This window comes from Triticum aestivum, chromosome 4D (genome assembly GCF_018294505.1).
Source record: "Triticum aestivum cultivar Chinese Spring chromosome 4D, IWGSC CS RefSeq v2.1, whole genome shotgun sequence".
Taxonomy (NCBI): domain Eukaryota; kingdom Viridiplantae; phylum Streptophyta; class Magnoliopsida; order Poales; family Poaceae; genus Triticum; species Triticum aestivum.
This window is the reverse complement of record NC_057805.1, coordinates 11,967,574-11,988,098: the sequence shown is the minus strand read 5'-3', so window position 1 is coordinate 11,988,098 and position 20,525 is coordinate 11,967,574. Positions and strand designations below refer to the sequence as shown.

Here is a 20,525-nt window from a genome sequence, read left to right as displayed (position 1 = left end):
GATTGTTGACTCTAGTAAACTCTTTGGATGTTGGTCACATGGTGATGTGACCTATGAGTGTTAATCACATGGTGATGTGAACTAGATTATTGACTCTAGTGCAAGTGGGAGACTGTTGGAAATATGCCCTAGAGGCAATAATAAATAGGTTATTATTATATTTCCTTGTTCATGATAATCGTTTATTATCCATGCTAGAATTGTATTGATAGGAAACTCAGATACATGTGTGGATACATAGACAACACCATGTCCCTAGTAAGCCTCTAGTTGACTAGCTCGTTGATCAATAGATGGTTACGGTTTCCTGACCATGGACATTGGATGTCGTTGATAACGGGATCACATCATTAGGAGAATGATGTGATGGACAAGACCCAATCCTAAGCCTAGCACAAGATCGTGTAGTTCGTTTGCTCAGAGCTTTTCTAATGTCAAGTATCATTTCCTTAGACCATGAGATTGTGCAACTCCCGGATACCGTAGGAATGCTTTGGGTGTACCAAACGTCACAACGTAACTGGGTGGCTATAAAGGTGCACTACAGGTATCTCCGAAAGTGTCTGTTGGGTTGGCACGAATCGAGACTGGGATTTGTCACTCCGTGTAAACGGAGAGGTATCTCTGGGCCCACTCGGTAGGACATCATCATAATGTGCACAATGTGACCAAGGAGTTGATCACGGGATGATGTGAGTTACGGAACGAGTAAAGAGACTTGCCGGTAACGAGATTGAACAAGGTATCGGGATACCGACGATCGAATCTCGGGCAAGTAACAAATCGATAGACAAAGGGAATTGTATACGGGATTGATTGAATCCTCAACATCGTGGTTCATCCGATGAGATCATCGAGGAGCATGTGGGAGCCAACATGGGTATCCAGATCCCGCTGTTGGTTATTGACCGGAGAGTCGTCTCGGTCATGTCCGCGTGTCTCCCGAACCCGTAGGGTCTACACACTTAAGGTTCGGTGACGCTAGGGTTGTAGAGATATTAGTATGCGGTAACCCGAAAGTTGTTCGGAGTCCCGGCTGAGATCCCGGACGTCACGAGGAGTTCCGGAATGGTCCGGAGGTAAAGATTTATATATGGGAAGTCTTGTTTTGGTCGCCGGAAAAGTTTCGCACTTTATCGGTATTGTACCGGGAGTGCCGAAAGGGGTCCGGGGGTCCACCAAGGGGGTCCACCAGCCCCGGGGGGGCACATGGGCTGTAGGGGGTGCTCCTTGGCCTATATGGGCCAAGGGCACCAGCCCCAAGAGGCCCATGCGCCAAGAGATAAGAAAAACGGAGAGTCCTAAAGGGGGAAGGCACCTCCGAGGTGCCTTGGGGAGGAAGGACTCCTCCCTGGCCGCACCCTTCCTTGGAGGAAGGGACAAGGCTGCGCCCCCCCCCCCTCTCTCCCTTGGCCCTATATATAGTGGGGGGGAGGGAGGGCAGCAAGATCCTAGCCCCTGGCGCCTCCCTCTCCCTCCCGTGACACCTCTTCCTCCCTGCTTGCGCTTGGCGAAGCCCTGCCGGGATCCCGCTACTTCCACCACCACGCCGTCGTGCTGCTGGATCTCCATCAACCTCTCCTCCCCCCTTGCTGGATCAAGAAGGAGGAGACGTCGCTGCTCCGTACGTGTGTTGAACGCGGAGGTGCCGTCCGTTTGGCGCTAGGATCATCGGTGATTTGGATCACGACGAGTACGACTCCATCAACCCCGTTCTCTTGAACGCTTCCGCTCGCGATCTACAAGGGTATGTAGATGCACTCCCCTTCCCCTCGTTGCTAGATTACTCCATAGATTGATCTTGGTGATGCGTAGAAAATTTTGAATTTCTGCTACGTTAACCAACAATTTGATCCTGAGGTGATTGTGTGATGACCATGATGGTAAGTGATTCATGTGATGCTTACGATGTAACCCCGAACAAAGTAAGTGGATCATGTTAAGTATGTTGCATGCTAGTATCATCTTTGTGCATATCATGAGTAACCTTGCCAGCTCATTTCATGTGATGATAGATGTGTTATGTTCAACATGTTCATGCCATGCTCATTTGATGTTGTTCTAATGATATCATGCTCATCATTGTTTAACCTGTAAATGTCATGCTGTTGTTTGTCTTGCTTGCTTTTGGTTGATGTGAGCTTGCAAGTACATTCAATGTACTGACGTGGCGTGTCATGCCAGATTGCAGGTGATGCCGTGATTGATTGCTTGTCGAGGTTACCGTTCGTGCTATTTAGATCGTGTCCCAGCCAGAGTCCCTGCGGAGTGGAGTCCATTGATATCGTCGTTGTTCCGCTGCTAGAAGATATTTCGCTGCTTCGAGTTGTTCTACTGCTTGCATAGAGCAACCGAGGCAGACGTAGTGTCGCCGTGCCGATGTAATTCCCTTGTATCCATATAGATTGTAATAAAGAGCTGATTTGTTCTACGCCAAGCAGTGTCGTATTCCAGAAGACTTCTCCTCGATCTCTGGGCTAGAATACGGGGCGTTCTGGTCTCTCTGAGCCGGGGTGCTGCAAAAAAGTTCACGTATTTCAAAATATGTATGTCACATTTTAAGAAAAAAATTATACAATGTTCAAATATATTTGCGTAGTATAAATAACAGTATCGTACCATTCAAGAAAGTGTACATGACATTTCAAAGAACTATTCTCACGTTTCTAAAAAGATGTTCGGGTTCTTTTCTAAAAAAATGCTTATACAATGTAAAAGATGTTTGAGTGGTTTAACAAAAATGTTTTGTGCCAATTCAAAAAAGTTCAACGTGTATTTGCAAAATGGTAACATTTATCGAACAAACATTCAAAGCACGAACGGAGCAGCAACCCTGGGCCAAAACTTATAATTTGCATACAAAATATACACTTTGAGTTTTTTATAGTCAAATAGCATAAACATTGTGTAAACCATATATAGAAAAATTTATGAATATCCAAGAACTTTCAACATATTATGCGGTTTACAACCTTATGTCCTAGCAAACAATGGCAAAATTAACTTTGGAGCGGTCCTTCTGGGTTGCTTCATACATAACTTATGTAGTTACCTACAGATCAACACGTCTGTCCCAAAAAAAACCTACAGATCAACACGTGATTTGGGTTGCCACTCTAATTAGAGAGAGATAAGGAGTGTAAATTGTGTGAAATCTAAAAATGTATGAGCGTAAACCGCATGAAACCAGGAAACATAAGAGTGCAAACCACATGAAAGTAGAAAACATCTCTTGCGACTAAGCTTATCTGGTTTGGTGTAACCTACAGCCAAGGGGAAGCGGATCCTTTAACATCCTCAAGGGATGTCACGAAGCTACAGTGAAATGCGTGTGTAAAACGAAGAAGGGATGTCAGGGGTTACTGTAGCAACTAATGTGCGGATTTACAGTAGCATGTATAAAAATAAATCAAAAATAATTTTATTGCACCATAATTTTGTTTGTATGTAATTTTTGTAAATATATACAATAGATTTGTAATTTGAAAATTAATTATAATCATTTTAGGCTTAACCATATGGATGTAAAGAAGGGATGTCACGGTTACTGTAGCTTACGTGACATCCCTTGAAGATGTTAGAGGATCCGGTTCGAATCCTCTAACATCCTCAAGGGATGTCACGAAGCTACAGTAAAATGCGTGTGTAAAGCGAAGAAGGGATGTCAGGGTTACTGTATTTATGGTGAGGAACTGGTTGACGTCTTGGCAAGAGTAGCCGGACTTCGCAAATCCGGCCCTCAAACGTCCGCGGACAAAGACCGATCACGTTTCAAATTTGCTCCTCTGCATCCGAGTTTCTCGTATTTCACCCCCTAAATCCCTACAAACCATGCAAAATAAACCTACGTACTACGACATCCTAGCTACAATTCATCATCGGAGATGTCCAAGACATTGGTGCGGGGCGTCGGGTGGACGGGCACGTAGGAGCGCTCTGCCTCCTCCTCCTCCTCCTCCGCGGCGTGCTCCGCCTCCATCTCTTGCCGACGGCGGCGTCGGGCCTTCGCATCAGACTCCGAGTGGGGGGAATCGAGGATGGCATGCTGCTTCGCCTGCATATCCGCGTTTCGAGCGTCCCCACATCCTCCTCCGGCTCCTCCTCCTCCAAGTCCTCCGAATCTACTGCATTCGGAGGTAGCCCCGCGGCGATCCGGGCTTTGCACATTTCCTGGATCTGCTCAAGGAGTTGCAGCCCGCGCTCCGATGTTAGATATGGGTGGCTCCTTACCCGGCGGAGTGGGGGCATGTCTACTAGTGGTGGCGTACGGGGAGTGGAAAGTGACGACGACGACGGACGGGAAAGGAAAATGTGGGCGGGTAGGGTTTCGGTGCCGGCGATCGGCTTAACTAACTGGGCTAGCCACTACGTAACCGATCGAAGCGTCACCGCGCGATGCCACCGATACGACGGAGGAGACAAGCTTCGACGTCAATCCAACGTGGTGGACGCGCCCAGGCACCCCCATATCCACCCCATAATTAAGTTGGATATGAGAGGCGCCAGTCAACCCGGGCGTTTGAGGAGCCCGTCTGGGGCGCATTTTCGTGACCAGGCCGTCCACCCGAGCGTGCCCGGGCGTTTGAGGCGGGCGTTTGAGGCGGAGGAATCCGTTCAGGATCCGATGGCTCTGGTTGGAATTTTCAGATTTGCACCAAAAATCGGTTTTCACATGATTCGTTGCCATTAACATTTGATAAACCAGACCAGCAAGGCCAGCCTAAGAACTCGCAGGTTTCAAGCATATGCCACCAGAAACTCGTATCATCAGAAGATTTTCAAATACCAAAAGGAAAAACATGTGCACAGTGAGATTATTGAAAGCTTTCATGGTACAAAGACTGAAAATCAACAGATACAAAGCATTTCAGGTATCTTGCCGAACAGGAAGTTTGTCAAAGTAACCACTCAGCAGATGAACCAACTGGGGCAGTTCAAGGATAAAAATGAACCAGAAGGGAATGCAATCACAGTCATTTTGAGGGAAATGAGTTCCTTATTGCTGCCCGCGTAGATCCGGTGCAACCACACTTCCTCGCGGTTGATGCCTGCGGGGAAACAAATTAAACGTCATGAAACCATCCGAGTTCTCAAGCGTGACGGAAATAAAACTTGGAGAGCACAAGTGGACAGATGCTTTTTAAGCAAAAAAAGCATATTGCCGACGCGCCGACTTGCAAACCATATGGATTAAGCAATATATTATTTGTCAGGCAGCGCAAACAGATATATGGACACTAGAACACGACTTCAAATGATTGAAAGATAACAATTCAATAGCGGACCTGGTCATGATATAATTTCTTGGAAAATGTGCATCTTCGAGGTTATTAGAACGTTCAAATGAGTTAAATCGGGCATGGAATGAACATGCAAAGCAGCGGCTGACAATCAGCTGGTACTCCCAAGTGCACAATCTTCTGTTTTTGCAGTATATACACTCAAACATGACTTCCCATGATAGAAAGATAGCAATTCAATAGCTAACCTGAGGTATAATTTCTGAGAAATGTGAATCTTTGAGGCTAGGCTACTGTAATGTTCAAATGATTTGAAGTGAGCAGTGAATGATCACGCAAGAAGTGACTGAAAATCATCTGGTATTTCCAAGGGTGCAACCTTCTGTTATTTGATTGTGTGGCAGCCATACTTGAGCTAAGGGTACAGGAAAAAGAACTACAAAATTTTATGATTATGTAGCAGTCGAAACTCATAAGGCCCTCAGAATAGACATTTTCTTCTAATCAATGGAATTGCTTCTTCATAGTAAAACAAGGAGAGTAAGTTCAAAGCACAAACTAACTAATCATCAAAAAGTAAGGAAGATGGCAAACTAATCATCAAAAAGTGGGTGTTACATATCAGCAACTCAATTCTCAAATCCAGGATCCACCTAGAGTAATAAGTTGGTAAATAGAACTATCTCTTACTCCCACTGTTCCTTAATAAATGTGACTTAGATATCGACAGTTTCAATACACACATTTAGCCATACATTTCCAGACAACAAGTCCAAATACTTATGTCTATATTGGTCAGCGTTTTCAAAACTCTGATTGTGCGCATTCTAAAAGGGCATATACTTAAGAATGGAGGGAGTAAGTTGTATCATACGCAAAATTATGTGTCTTATGAGTTTATGTTTCCACTATAGACAGCACAATAGCTACCTGATGTTCAATTTTGAAATTTTGAACAATGCTAAACTTGCGAAGCAGGTCATCTAATATCGATGTAGTTAGAAGAGCATTAAGGTCTCAACTATTGCCACTCAGAGCTTATGGTATCAATACTAACAAAGCCTAATGGATCATGTATGAACTAGAACCTTGACAACCAGCAAGTTGCTAAATTCAAGTGAACATACTTATTTGTCACCCGCTTTGGTTAACAGAAGACCTAACCTCCGCAAAAAAAAGTGATCTAAGGTAACAGAATAATGTCAAGTACATAGATAGATAGATAGATAGATAGATAGATAGAATCAAGTACATAGATAAAGTGATCTAAAGTGATCTAAGCCAAGTACATAGATAGATAGAACCTACAAGTTTGAAGAAAGTATTATCTATCCATGATTCTCCAGAACAATGTCACCAACATTTGCATGATTACTCAAGAGTGCTCTAGTACACCCAGACTGTTAGAACATCTCAATGAGTGCAGTTTCCATGTGAGACAGAAATGATCCAGTAGCCCAGTCAGGCAATTGCATAACAAAAACGAATTAAGGCTGATGAATTCAACAAAATCAAAATAGCCCAACGAAAAGCGCACACTATCGCAAGGCGGCATACTTTGAATGTTCAAGCATGCATACCGGCCTTCTCACCACTCACGAAACAAACATTAAACAGGATGGGAGATCCAGACAGCAACACGAAACACACTATGTTAACAGAACGCCAGCGGCTGGGGAAACACAGAGCCCAACTCATCAAAACTTGAAACAAAATCCCACTAAAAGCTTCTCCAACCAGCGGACCAAAGTAATGTACTAGCATCTCAGCCCAATAAAACCCTCTCGTAGAAGTATTCTAACAATGTTTTCGGTAATATTCACAATGGATAACTGGTGGAGAAAAGGCGATTCAGTACAGCTTCGCAAAATCAACTAAATGGTAAGCCATATGAACTGCTCCGTCCTTCACCCAGCAGCACCCAAAATCTGGCATACTAATAACTTATACAATACAGTACCAAACTATGCAGCCCAAACTAAACATCACCTAGCTAGAGCCTAACCTACGGCCAAAGAACATCGAATTCTCCACGGATCCCCGCATTCGAATCCGCCTGCGCTATCAATCGAATCCCTAGGCAGGCGGAGACGACCGCGGGCACGGCAACATGGACGGCAGGAACAACAGGCGTGTACGTAGATCTGGCTGGAGGGGAGGGGAGGTGACGCACCGGATTCGGTTCTCAGGAGGAGGAGGGCGGGGCGGGGCCGGCGTGGCGGGCGAGGAGGTCGTCGTAGGGGTCGCGGCGGCCGGCGGCCTGGCTGATCTGGGGGTCCCAGGAGAGCTGGGAGTTGAAGCGGTCGAAGGTCCAGAAGCCGTAGGGGCGGAGCGGGAGCGCCCAGGCCGCCTTGGTGCGCTCGCACCGCTCCTTCATCCGGTAGACGTGCGCCCGCTGCGCCTCGTCGCGCTGCTCCGGGTCCTCCATCAGCCGCAGGATCAGGTTCTCCGCGAACTCCATGATGAATCCCATGGCGGCCGAGGCTCCTCTCGCTCGCTCTCTCTCTCTCTCTCTCTCTCTTTCTCTCGCGAGGGGGGTCGATCTGAGGAAATGTCTTCTTCCTCCGGCCCGGTCGGCGTCTCGTGGTTAGGGATGGTGGGTGGGTGGATGGCCGGCGGCGATGTCAACGTGGATTTGCAGATGATGACCGGCCCGGCCCAACAATTTTGGGCCGGACGGTGATATACCGAGCGGTCGGAAGCTAGCCTAGTCCGCTCATTTTCAGTTCTGTTTAACTGAAGAAAAAGTCCTCCTCAAAAAAAACCGAAGAAAAAATACCCCTAAAAAACCGAAGAAAAAGTACCCCTAAAAAACTGAATAATAAGTTTTTTTTCTCTGGAGACTGAAAAAAGTTTATGCTTGAAACGAAGAAAAAGTGAGAATCGTTTTTTGTGTGTGTGTTCTAGAAAAAAATGTACTAATCTGAGTGTTGGACGAGTTTAGGGTGCAAAATGTTTTTACAAGGGAAAATTTAGGGTTCAAAAATGTAGCATGTGCACGTCTTATATTGTGGTACGGAGGGAGTAGTTCTTAACACTGCCCTAGAAATTCAAGATGGTAGGATTAGATCCAAAAATGTAACATTGGTGGTCACAGGCTCACAGCTGTGGGGAAAAGTTGGCTAGAAAACAAGTCTGAAAAGTGGGGTAAGATGTTAAAAAAGTGTGGCGCATCACAACTCTGACTACAACCAAACACTCGCCCAACTTGTATGTCTAACATTTGGCAAAGTGTGGCTGCAAATCAAACATGTCTTAGTGCTACATTAGCTTGTACTATAAGGTTAGTTTGTACACCAGGAAAGACCTCAGGCCTACTTCTGCTACAACTGCAGTACATCATATTTCTGCTGGAAGGAAGAAGCCTTCAATCTAATCTCATGACCATCCGCGGAGCTCACATGGGTGTAGATAAGCATGTACATTCAAGCTGCACCGGCATTGCCTTGACCGCCATCCGGAGCACTTTCCATTGTCCTAGATGAGCTGCTGCGTGAGAGTTGGGATGCCACGGCGCTGGGTTTCTGTGCCTCGGTGGCAATCAGCGATGCGCTGCCCTCTGCTTCTTGGTGGAGAGGAACAGTGGCCGCAACTGGAGCAGAGGCATTTGCTTCTTGAGCTTCACTGGACACGGTTTGCGCACTCTTTTCTTTAGATGTAACTGTGAACAACAAACAACACATATCAAGGTAAAGAAGAGGGAAGGTAGCTATCCTATCGTCCAGATGTCAGGAGTTGCGTGGAATACCATGAGAAGAAACAGAGCTGTGCGGTGCTGGAGGCGTGACTTGTGACGAAGCTGCCGCCGTTAGGGTTCCTCTTTTATTTCTTGCCTGCAGAAGGAATGAAATGATGTGAAGGATGAAACGCTGCACAGCAAGTACTCCCGTGATAAGCAGTGCGGGACGTACCTTCATCTCATCGCAGTACTTCACGACGGCGGATATGTTGCAATATCGACCGTGAACTAATGTATATACCCACAGAAGGAGCTTCCTTGGGATGCTTAGGTCAAGGGTATCAACTATACCGGGGGCTTGCTGTAATAACCCTTCAACAGATGCCTGGGATGGGGTTACTGTGTAGAGATTAATACCTGAGGGAAATGTTCCACAAGAACTGTCCCGATAAAAGTTGGAAGTGCTCTTCATTACAGTAACTGCAGTCTCCATGTTATCTTCGGATGTCTGTCTGATCGGAATGTTTTTAATTCTAGCGAGTGTCTCAAACCAATTCATGTCAAGACCTTTGAATTGAGTAGGCCCATCAGGGGATGAGATAAGGAGCTCATCAGGTTGCAGATCAACGTACAATAGAAGGCCATTGGATAATGGAACAGGCTGATTGTCTGTGTCCATAGATTCAGGCAGCGGGGTGATTGAGGCCAATTTGATGAGTATACACCGGCACCATGACAGAGAAGCATGCTTACAGATCTTCGCAAAGTTGCTATTTGTCAATTTAGGTGTCTTGAAACGCTTTCTTATCTTCTCGTTTAGTGCTTCAAGAACATCTACTCGGACATCGCTTTCGAGCAAATGGATATATTGGTGGATATAGCTGCCATAAGGAAGCACTAATAAAACAACTATCTAGCTTAAAGAATAGTTTATTGCACTCTGATTGAGTTACTTACCCGTAAAGATTGCTTTCTGACAACTCTGGACTGTTCACCTCTGGTATGGTGCTTATATCAGCCAACATGTTTGCATGGTCCATGAATACGCCAAACATTTTCTCAAGTAGTTGCTCAGTAGAAACATCACCACAAACTCGACGGATCTCAGGATCACGGATCGCTGCTGTTAAAACTTGAAGATACTTCCCGAGACCGACAGGAACAATATCACCCAAACATAGAGCAAACTACAAAAGAGAACAAATAGGTATTCTATATCCAGAAAAAAGGTACTCCCTCTGTAAAGAAATATAGGAGCGTTTAGATCACTACTTTAGTGTTCTAAATGCTCTTATATTTCTTTACGGAGGGAGTATGTATTAACATCATTATACTGATAATTAGGAGGTACCCTCTTATCGGTTCGCAGGTATGTGTATGCCCTCTCAAGAGTCCACAAATCCATGTTCTTCTCCAACAGGTCCAAGTATAGTATCATATACTTCCTGATGCATGTAATGAATTTTCGTGAACTTTCTGATAAACTGACCTCCAGATTCTTTCTGGATACACCGATATTCGGATTTTTCCTCCTGAAAGAAAGAACGGACAATAAGAATTCTTTGGGGGAACTATCAATATCAGAAGTTGTAAAAGTAAACTACATCAGTATGTAAGTTCACAACAACATTACACATGTAGCAAAAGAGGCTTTACCTTCCTTTTCTAACAGCACCATCAATTTCCCACATGTTCACTGTAAAGGAAGAGCGAGTGGATTTGAAACAAAATGAGAGCTCTTCCTTAGCCCGCTCCAGGTCCCCTGCTTCACCCCTTCTATAAAATCCTTGAGCAAGCTTGTACCTTGCCTTGTGGAAATGCTTTAACTCCCCTTCCACACAAGTACCAAGGGCATGCAGACAGTCATCATAAAGGATGTGCCATGCTTTATCAAGTAAGTCAGGCTTAACTAACTTATTTCCCTCCGCATCATCCAGAGCATTATCATTCTGTTCAGAGGACCCCAGCATGCTCAAGACATTTTCCTTAGTCGACTGGTTGTATGTGTAATCAGCAACTACCTACAAACCACACAATCCACAAAGTTAATATTTAATTACCTATTACTCCCACCGTTTCTAAATATTTGTCTTTTTAGAGATTTCAACAACTGACTACATACGGAGCAAAATGAGTGAATCTACACTCTAAAATATGTCTATATACATCCGTATGTGGTAGTCCATTTGAAATCTCTAAAAATACAAATATTTAGGAACGGAGGGAGTACTAAACTACTATGACACAGATAAAACCATAACTACCAACAAGGATGCGTCTCTGATTGGAAATCCAGAATGACGAAGGTCTCATAAAGTATTTTGACATTACAAGATTTTAATATTTAAGATTCTAATTCACAGTTTGGTGTTATATATAATATTTAAAATTGAGCTCTTGGTGCCAGACAAGTTGCCCAATAGCCAAAGAGCTCAAAGATCCTGAGCTGACTTGGGCTCACTTGTCGGTGGCTCAGTTCGCAAGAACGAGCTGAGCCGAGCACTGCTTTGTCTTTTCACTCGTTGTCTTAATGAGCCAAGCTGGTTCATCAGCAGCTCATTAGCTCGTTTCATGTGTAATATAGCCCGAACCACATCTAGTCTATCCTATAGAACATAAGGCCACACTTGTTTAGTTGGTATTTTGACATCACATATGTCGGGGGGTTTTATCTATGAGAAACTTGGTTGGTGGTTGTTGAACTTAGTGAAACTATTACTTGCGTTGTTCTAGAACTTTAATTATTTATATGGCCTGTATGGAACCATTATTTATTACTCCCTCCGTCCGGAAATACTTGTCATCAAAATGGATAAAAAGATATGTATCTAGAACTAAAATACGTCTAGATACATCCCCTTTTATCAATTTTGATTTTCTGGACGGAGGGAGTATATATAAGAATGCCTGATAGAACTGCTGCCTAGCATAGCCCCTAAAATCCGGTGACCAAATGTAACCGCCTGAGCTATCAAGATGCCAGATCTTGTCCAAGATACAGTTATAAATGTACTTCACTAATGTGCTAAATTAACCTTTTTAAAAGCGAAACCATCTGAAGAAACACAGACTCAGCCATTTGATTATCAACATGAGCATGGCTTCACTGGTGGAACATTCCATACCATCACTCACAAATCAGTCAATATGCAAAAGCATATCCGGGTGAGGACAGGAGTATACTAAAACCATCAAATGAAGAGACTAAACTGCTGCCTAACATTTCTCTCCATTTGTTTAAAAATCAATTGACATATGTTATCTTAACAAACCTGTATCACATTAAGATTCTGTTTCCCTCGGGTATAAAGTAATTTCAAGCGTGATGCATGCATCCTGTAAACCGGGTCAACTGCAGTTGGATTCAATGTGATGGCTTTCTTGTAGTATGAAAATGCCTTAGCAGGTGATTGCCCCAGTTTCTCACACAGCTTTCCAAGGTAAAATGCATGGAGCCACTGAGACCTGCAAGATAAATAAGCATCATATCATTACATGTACGGCTCAGACTCTAGGAAGTGCTCATAGGGGTAGAGCTAGGGTGTGCATGCTACATTCATAGGGGTGAGTGTGTGTGCGTATTTGTGAGAGTCTATGTCTGTACTGTGTTTCCAAAAAACAGAAGATAAAAAGATGAGTACAGGTTTTGTGTGTCAGATTACAAGAGTTCAAAAGCCTTCTCAAATTGCTTCAGCGAATTTTGGCAGTTAATGTCCCATGTTGCATCCTTCACAGGCAATATAGATCTTTGATCATAAAAAGGTACCACATTTTGAACGCTGTCATAGTAAACTAGGGCCAACAATTCATGCATTTCAACCTGAAAAAAGGTGATTAGATGTCATTCCCAACACAAAGGCATCTCGCTGGTGAGTACCGGAAAAACAATAGACTGATGGATGCACCTGATCAGGAATAGTTTTAGCCAATATTAAACTCATCATCAGGCTGCGTCGACTATGTCTACGGCCTGCCTCAACCCTTTGAATTAAAGCTGTATTTGTTCGCCAATCCAAAATGCTTATATGCTTACTACCATCGTTCAGCAACAGGTCAACTTCCTGTGGAAGCATGACAAACACTGGTTATACAACAGCATTGACTATAATACAAGCCAAACTTCAGCCAATTCCTAACTAAGAATATTACCTCATCATATAAACTTGAAAGCCTTTGCCAGCTTTCAAACCGTAATGGGTTATACAACAGATCATACTTGAAAAGATTTGCACTTTGTTCAACAAATTCTCCTCCTTCCTTTTTCAACACAAAACCTGTGTACTTGTCGCTGGGACTTGTATCTTCAGCTTCTGTGATGTAGTGATACAGGCTTCCATAAACATCTGAGTAAGGCTCGGAGCTGCATGAATCAGTCACACAAAAAATAGTTGGTGTATATCCTCTACTAATTCTGTTTCAGTGCTTAAGGGAGTCTAGGTGCAATGTAAAACCTGTCAGCGGAAAGTTTCTTGAATGCTTCATAGCCTCTTTCACCTGGAAACAGTACATTCAGGACTGCTTCCCTGGATCCATGGGTATCATAAATTTCACAGAGTATCTTTTCACATGAATCAGGTCCGTCCAGGAAATTGTCAAGAGGGTTATTAACTAATATTTCAGAAGGTGGCTGCGGAAAATGTTTGCGTATCGCGCGCAGCACTCTCCGTAGTTTAACCAAACCAGTTTTCTGAAATAATAAATTAAGAACAGAAAATGCATTAATTCTCTATATTTAATGCTTCATACAATCAAAACTGAAACTAACAACTCATTATGAATTTACTCACAGATAGCTCTTTTGCATATGGTAGGACATACTGAAACACATCAGCACACTGTTCTTTTGTTTGATAGTCACCACGGCTTGCATTTTTATGTACGGCTAGATCATCTTCACTGCAAGAATCCGGGTTTATCTTCAAACCATATAAGCAGAAAAAAGCCTGGTCCAAGGCACTATCAATACTTGATTGCATTTCCTCCAACTCTGCATTGGCAGAGCATTTATCAGGATAAATACCAACAAAAGGCTACATTTATTTGTTTGTTAATATACTTTCACTGCAGCACCAAGAATTAAGGAGTAAGGACCGGTTCTATATGCTCACAGAGACAAAACTAGCCAGCATTGTCTGGCATTATACAACATCTGTAGTTCTCTACCACATAATAAATAGGAGACACAAATTATAAACATGGTCAGAGTAATCGAGGCCTACCCGATTCTTCCTCATCCTCAGAGTTATGCTTATCGTCACAAATAGAGCGGTCATCAGTTACACTGTCCTCTGCTCTGCCACTTTTTAGAAGTGAATCTCCTTCCATTCCATTTGGATCTATATAATAAGATAGAGAAGACCAGTGCAAGCAGTTAAGTAGTTAACTGACAAAGAAACATGTCCACCAGAATAAGTTTGCTAAGAAAAACCTACTAAGTTGAGATTTTAGCTTCACGTCTAGTGCCATGAGATGTTTGACTGCAAACTTGAGGAAAGTCCCTTCCTCCCCTTGACCGTCCCTTCCGGCACAGCAGAGCCCATACTCAGCAAGCAAATCATGGACTGCGACAATTAAGTCAACCTGCATAGGTGAACAAAAGTAAGTTGAACATCAAAAAAACAACACCATAAATCTTATCAGTAATATGAAGGAAACACATACCTGAGTTTTGACCGATATCGTTGGATCAAGATGCTGAAGTTTGCAAAACGCAATGGCTGCATCTACAAGGCAAGAACTCTCCAACTGGTCAGCCTCATCCGAGGTTCCAGAGCACGAGAGTTTTCTCCATACAATCATCTTGACAGCAGCACACATGATTGTAAGAAGCAATGATTGAATATTGCCAATGATATGAACTAGTGAACTCAAGCCCTCTTGCCCATCCTGCAAATAATAGCAAACAGTCAGTTTGGTGACACTGTTAGGATACATTAAATTACTGACTGATGTGGGGTGTCGTATTTTTACAGGGATAATCATGACATATTACTAAGTACATTGAAATAGTCATAAGTTACAACACACATAATACCATACACCATCCTAGCACACCTTTGATAAGCAACTTTACAATGTACTATGAGACAGCCAAAGGAGCAAACACATAGGAAGCGCAACATAAATCATCCTAGAATGAACAGCATAGCAAATTCCCCAGTCCCCATACCACCATAATAATGGTTAGATCCTATAATGAATAGCAGACAGCTCAGATGAACTTCTTGCATGCGCAAGAAATTAACCACCGAAATGCTTCAACATTCAAAATAACATTAACTTCCTATTATATCTAATTACAGAGCTTTAAAAATAGCAGGATAACATAATGGCATCAATATGACCATATGTGTAACTTTTTGCAGCTGCAGCCTGCAAGTCTGGAAAACTTGCCAATCTACTATGTCGTCCTGTAGTTTGACTACTAAGACAATATGGTAGTAAAAAAAGATAATAATGTGCGAAGTATATGTTTACAACAAACATGCTTATTTATTTTTCTCCATGGCGAATCTAGGTGTTTATAAATAAAACATATAATAAATGGCCAAAGTTAGACTAGCTGTCATAATTCATAAATGCACCAAATTTTAAATATTCCAACATCCCATCTATGCAGCCTACATAGAGCTATAATATTTACTCCCTCCGTCCCATAGTATATTGGATGTAATAAGATCTTATATTATGGGACGGAGGGAGTACCAAATATCCTTCAACATCAAGGCTACAAAAACTCTAAAGATTTAACAATGACTTCTCACTTATGCTCATCTTAAATAGTTAAAGGTATGCTTGGTCTGCAGCAAAAACATTGGCAAGCCAATATTTGGCAATACCAAAACCTGTCAATTTTCAGCAATTTTTGTAGAGATATGCAATGTAATTTGGTAGGCAATCAACAGATAACCATCTTTTTGGGCTTGCCATATTTTGGCATCAACCAAAATGCCCTAAATATTTCTGGCTAAGAGAACACTAACGTGCTGATATCTAGTACGCCCTCTGTCCCTAAATGACATTTTGGCAAAAAATGACTGGTACAGAGATTCATAGACAAATGAAGAGATGACTTACAGAAGTATCACATTGATCAATAACGTCTTTTGCTGTACTGACACTTCGTGATACGTCCTTGACTGCGTCCACAACACTGTCCAACCGATTTCTGTTCATTGCTTCCACAAAATCCGCATCACTTGAAATGTTTCCCTTGTGGGGAGTAATAGATCCAACCATGCCAGCTGCCACAGTTAGAACTTGTATTTTCCTTCGGTGAGAGTCAAGATAGATATTGACGTTCATTGGTTTAGCCCTTTCACATGCAGATATTAAGACATCCAAGGCACCCAACTCAAGTGAAATCACGTTCTCACTTTTGCTCGGCAAATCATATGCATTGCCACCATAGACATCATTGGTGGAAAGCAACAGTGGAGGAAGCAATTCCTTGAACTCTGTATGAGTTATGTTGTTGATATTTTCATCGTTCTTCCAAAGTAAATAATCGAGCTTGATCAAGTTAATTTCACGCAGAATCCTATCAGCTGTCAGAAACTTTACAAGCTTGCTGTGAGGTAGAGGGATAAACTCTCTACTGCTATTGGTTTTGCTGCTACTTCTTAGGAGTGACAGAGCAACATTGAACTCCTTATAAGCTTTTTCTTTGCACTCTTGTGCAAGGGACAGACAGCCACTCAGCCAGAAGAAGCGAATCCAGAACACATAATCAGTATTTGAAGAAGATGTTTCATCACAAAACATGTTACTGGAAATTGATCCGTTAGAGTTTGAACAGCTTTTGGACGTATCTGAAGCATTTCTCTCTGTTTTATCACTTGAACGTATTTCTGCCTTGCAGTTTTCCTTGTCCAAATCAAAGCTGGTAGAGTTCATTTTCTCAACAGATAATGGCAATTCCATAGCTACTGATTCGATGACCTTACAAAGATGGTAAGAAGAATCAGATAGTTCTGAGGATGTTGATGGGCTTCCAGAACATATAGCTCGATCATAGTATAGTTCAGCAAGAAATAAACTGCACAGCGCAGATCTATCTTGCGCCCAGCCTCTAGTAAGTTTCTCTAGTTCAACAAAGTTAGCAAAGTAATCTTGAAAAGGTATGTCGATATGAGCAATCTCCTCCAATAACATAAAGCCAATATGACAAGGACCATTATTCTTGCATATCTTCAATAGAAATTGCTTAACATCGTCTGTCTCACGGTCGGACGTATATGTGGGAATTTCTGGATTAGAAATGTCAGCATTTCCAGAAGAATCAGTCTTATATGCAGTGCTTGCCCCCTTCAGGATAAATGAGTCTAGAAACTGAGTTATTGCATGAGATAAATCTTTGCCATTGGATTCATTTTCATCTTTTTCGGGTTTGCGACTCCGCAGCCTCTCAAGGCGTCTGCTTCGCCTTTCATGAGGATGTTCTCTGTCTGAATTAACATCTTTCTCTTTAACTGTAGGTGTGCCATCATGCGATTGTAAACTTTCACCATCCCGGTACAAAACATTTTCACTTTCACCAGCAGATTCCATAGGTTTGGATGTACCTATAGATAAGACGACATCCACTGTGTTATAACCAAGCCCCTTGACAGTCCCCTCAGTGTCTGAACATCTAGTCTCAGTATTTGCACAATGATTTTCATCAGCTTTCACATTTTTTGCAGTTAAGAGACTTATGATGCCATCTAAAACCGATGTCCATTTGGCTTCAACAAGTTGCAATGTTGCACCCCGTTTACTCCTCTTCCTTGTTTCTTGATTTAATACATTGTCTGCAGATTTTCTTTTATTGGAAAATTCAAGTTTGGCATGCTTGGGTTCAAGGATGTCGATACCCCGTGGTGCAAAAGGCACTGGTTCCACATCTTCAATGGTCTTCTTTACATGTAATGCACGATGATGTGATGGCCAATTCATAAGTATTAAACTTGCTACTGAAAGACAAGCGACTTCATCACGGATCGCTATAAGGATCTCCAAAAGTTTCTCCATGCAGTTCCCTGTATAAAGCAACCAAAACTGAATGAAAAAACAAAAAAAGGCATCACAAGTTTAAGATATGGTAGTTAAACTACTAGGTAGCTGATTAAATCAAAAGAAAAATGGAATGAGAAGGACATCATACAATTGTTTGGGCTGCATAGAAGCCCTTGCTCAAATGCCCATCTTGATATGCTCAGCAAACCCATTGTGCACGAGAGTGTTCCCAGATGATTCCATACAACTGAATCATTTGTATCAAGCTCCACAGCTTGTAGGTAACAGCGGAGAGCATTATCATAAAATTTCGATCCTTGTCGAAGGAAAACAGATGCAAGGTTTTTCAATGTCAAAAACCTGTGCAATTAAGGACGAAGGTCAGCATTTTGAACAGCAAATACTAATGCCGCACATTTCAAGTCAGTCAACCAATTCAAGATAAAGACAAAGACCGACCATTTACACACACAAAAAAAGACAAAGAAAAACTATGCAATGTGTTCTACGATAAACCTTCAGGTTTCAGCATGTTATGACATGCAAGCAGTGCATTATGATTTTATTATGACATGCATAGGATTAGCTGCTTACTAGAGCCGGCACACCATTCTGATTCATACTGATAGATTTGAAATAACTAGCATAATATCCGTGTAGTGAGACAGATTGAAAAAAATACTATAGAACTAAAGAAAATAGGAAATATGCCACTTGTGCCAGATCAAACTACGGATACAGACATACTTGCCCTCTTGTCAACAATATATGCTAGATCCAACATGTGGTGTAGACAATGGTGAATAGACCACTGCCACTAGTTGACATCTTTTATAGGGGTAAAGGTTAGTTTTTGCAATAACATTGTTTTGTGAATAGTGACCAGTTTTATCCAATTTTGCATGTAACATCCACATTATGTCCAGGAGTTTGACAGACACATAATCCTCTCAATGACGAATAAAAAAGTACATTTATAGCATGACCATTACAAAAAGGTGACAAAGAGAACCTTAGCTGCAGCAAATGCTGATCACTGCCAATGTTCTCAACCTGTTGAAATAAACAATTGTTGAAATGAACAATTTGCTGTTATGAAGGAAGAACATCTGAAATATTCTTAGTGAGATTGCCTGAATTTCGGATATTAGTGGATCCTTCAAAACATCCTCCAAAAGTTCACAAGCTTTTGTGTAGTCTTTTTCTTGCAACTTGAGGAGTCCCTCATGGTATTTATGCGAAAGTGCAGATTCCTGACAGCATTAAAAGGTTATTTCAATAATACAACATATTATGACAACAATATTAAGAGCTTCTAAAACTCAAAAGTCACTCTAGCCCCTTCTTAGTATCAAATATATTTTGACAGCCATATTAAGAGCTTCTACAACTCAAAAAACAGACTCTGGCCCTTTTTAGGCTGCGGTTGGCATTGAGGTGGATTATGATAATCCAGCTTATCAACCAGCTCATCCAACCATATTAAAAGCTTTTGATGTTTGTTTAACCAACTTACCTCTAGTTTCGTGGCTATTTTCCCACAGCAGATTATAAAACAAGCACAATGCAGCACAGTTCAGCAACTGCAAACTGAGCCTTGGTAGCAAATACAAGGCTATGTGCATATATATAACCACAAGGAAGTCCTCCTTTTGAATCAAACATGGCGTGTACACTACATAACTCAGCATCAGGACTAGTTGCACTAAACCTGAAAGATCTAACTATAGTGTATTGCCCTCCTGCGCCTGCAATCTTGACAATGCGAGCATTGGAGTCTTATGTAGTTTCATCTACCACGCCGCGCTTAATTGAATCACATAAAACCCCAATTAACCCATCACATTGCGCTCGGCGAAATCGAAAACCCTAACGTGGCCCGGGTCACGAGCTACACAACGAGCCCACTGGAAATTCAGGCATTAGGAGCGTGGCACGCTCGGAGAGAGACGGGCGGGAGGAAGGGCGGGGAGAGGAGTTCGTACCTGTGCTTCCTTGGTCGGCGCGAGCGGCTCCCACTGGCCGACGGTGTCGCTCTCGTTGATGGCCGCGATGGAGAACTGCGGAGGCGCGGGAGGAGGGGCGGGGTGAGAAGCAAATTAATCAGACAAGGGGGGCGAGGGGGCGCAATACGAGGGTCGAGGAGCTCACCATGGCCGGCGGCGTGGAGGAGGAGGCCGCACGGGGACCGGCGGCGACGAGGGTCCCGGCAGCGAGCGGTGGTCGCCGCCGGGGAAGTGCGTCCCGGGAATAATTACGGCTTCGCCTTTGCCAGGGTTTTTTCCCCTCGATTGAGGTATGGGTTTCGTGGGCTGGGGCCGGGCCTACAGCGTCATGAGTCCGGATGCGTTTGCGTGGGGGGTCGTGTTGGGGTGGGCTTGTGCCATATGTGTCGTCGGATACGAGATGAAGGGTTGAAATGAATAGTTGTGATCTTTTTCAGAGAAAATAAAAAGGGTCATATGCTACGCGTCGGCCAGTGGATCTTTTTAAAAGATCCGCCGTCTTACGAACCGTCGATTCTACGAGGCGAGCCATCCGTTCTTCTTCTCTAATTTTTTGCAACAATGTTCGTGTTGCAAAACATCCTCTTATCTAATTTTCTGTAA

At 42.9% G+C, this 20,525-nt stretch overlaps 2 protein-coding genes across 2 annotated transcripts; both read right to left on the bottom strand.

The window, feature by feature from the left end:
• Positions 1-4,783: 4,783 nt before the first annotated feature.
• LOC123095717 (uncharacterized) lies at positions 4,784-7,819 on the bottom strand. Its single transcript, XM_044517268.1, has 2 exons — positions 7,414-7,819; positions 4,784-5,048 (listed from the first exon to the last, which is right to left on the bottom strand). Exon 1 carries the CDS (start codon positions 7,711-7,713, stop codon positions 7,426-7,428), a length of 288 nt encoding a protein of 95 aa, XP_044373203.1. The 5' UTR covers positions 7,714-7,819; the 3' UTR covers positions 4,784-5,048; positions 7,414-7,425.
• Positions 7,820-8,372: 553 nt separating this feature from the next.
• Positions 8,373-20,259, bottom strand: LOC123095716 (calcineurin-binding protein 1). The gene is made up of 21 exons (XM_044517267.1): positions 20,068-20,259; positions 19,902-19,976; positions 19,050-19,169; positions 18,929-18,969; positions 18,065-18,276; positions 15,997-17,939; positions 14,581-14,805; positions 14,352-14,499; positions 14,139-14,255; positions 13,707-13,906; positions 13,371-13,606; positions 13,069-13,279; positions 12,825-12,980; positions 12,582-12,739; positions 12,192-12,384; positions 10,576-10,940; positions 10,271-10,451; positions 9,877-10,106; positions 9,152-9,800; positions 8,989-9,073; positions 8,373-8,901 (listed from the first exon to the last, which is right to left on the bottom strand). The coding sequence occupies exons 1-21, from the start codon at positions 20,068-20,070 to the stop codon at positions 8,666-8,668; spliced, it is 5,784 nt and encodes a 1,927-aa protein (XP_044373202.1). The 5' UTR covers positions 20,071-20,259; the 3' UTR covers positions 8,373-8,665.
• Positions 20,260-20,525: the final 266 nt, after the last annotated feature.

What these genes read in the sequence shown, in the direction of transcription:
- LOC123095717 (XM_044517268.1), bottom strand. Translation starts at nt 7,713, where the DNA reads ATGGGATTCATCATGGAGTTCGCGGAGAACCTGATCCTGCGGCTGATG.
- LOC123095716 (XM_044517267.1), bottom strand. An exon ending in CATATGCAAAAGAGCTATCT is followed by an intron (nt 13,607 to 13,706) that starts GTGAGTAAATTC and finishes TTATTATTTCAG; the next exon opens with AAAACTGGTTTGGTTAAACT. An exon ending in CTAAAACTATTCCTGATCAG is followed by an intron (nt 12,740 to 12,824) that starts GTGCATCCATCA and finishes ACCTTTTTTCAG; the next exon opens with GTTGAAATGCATGAATTGTT.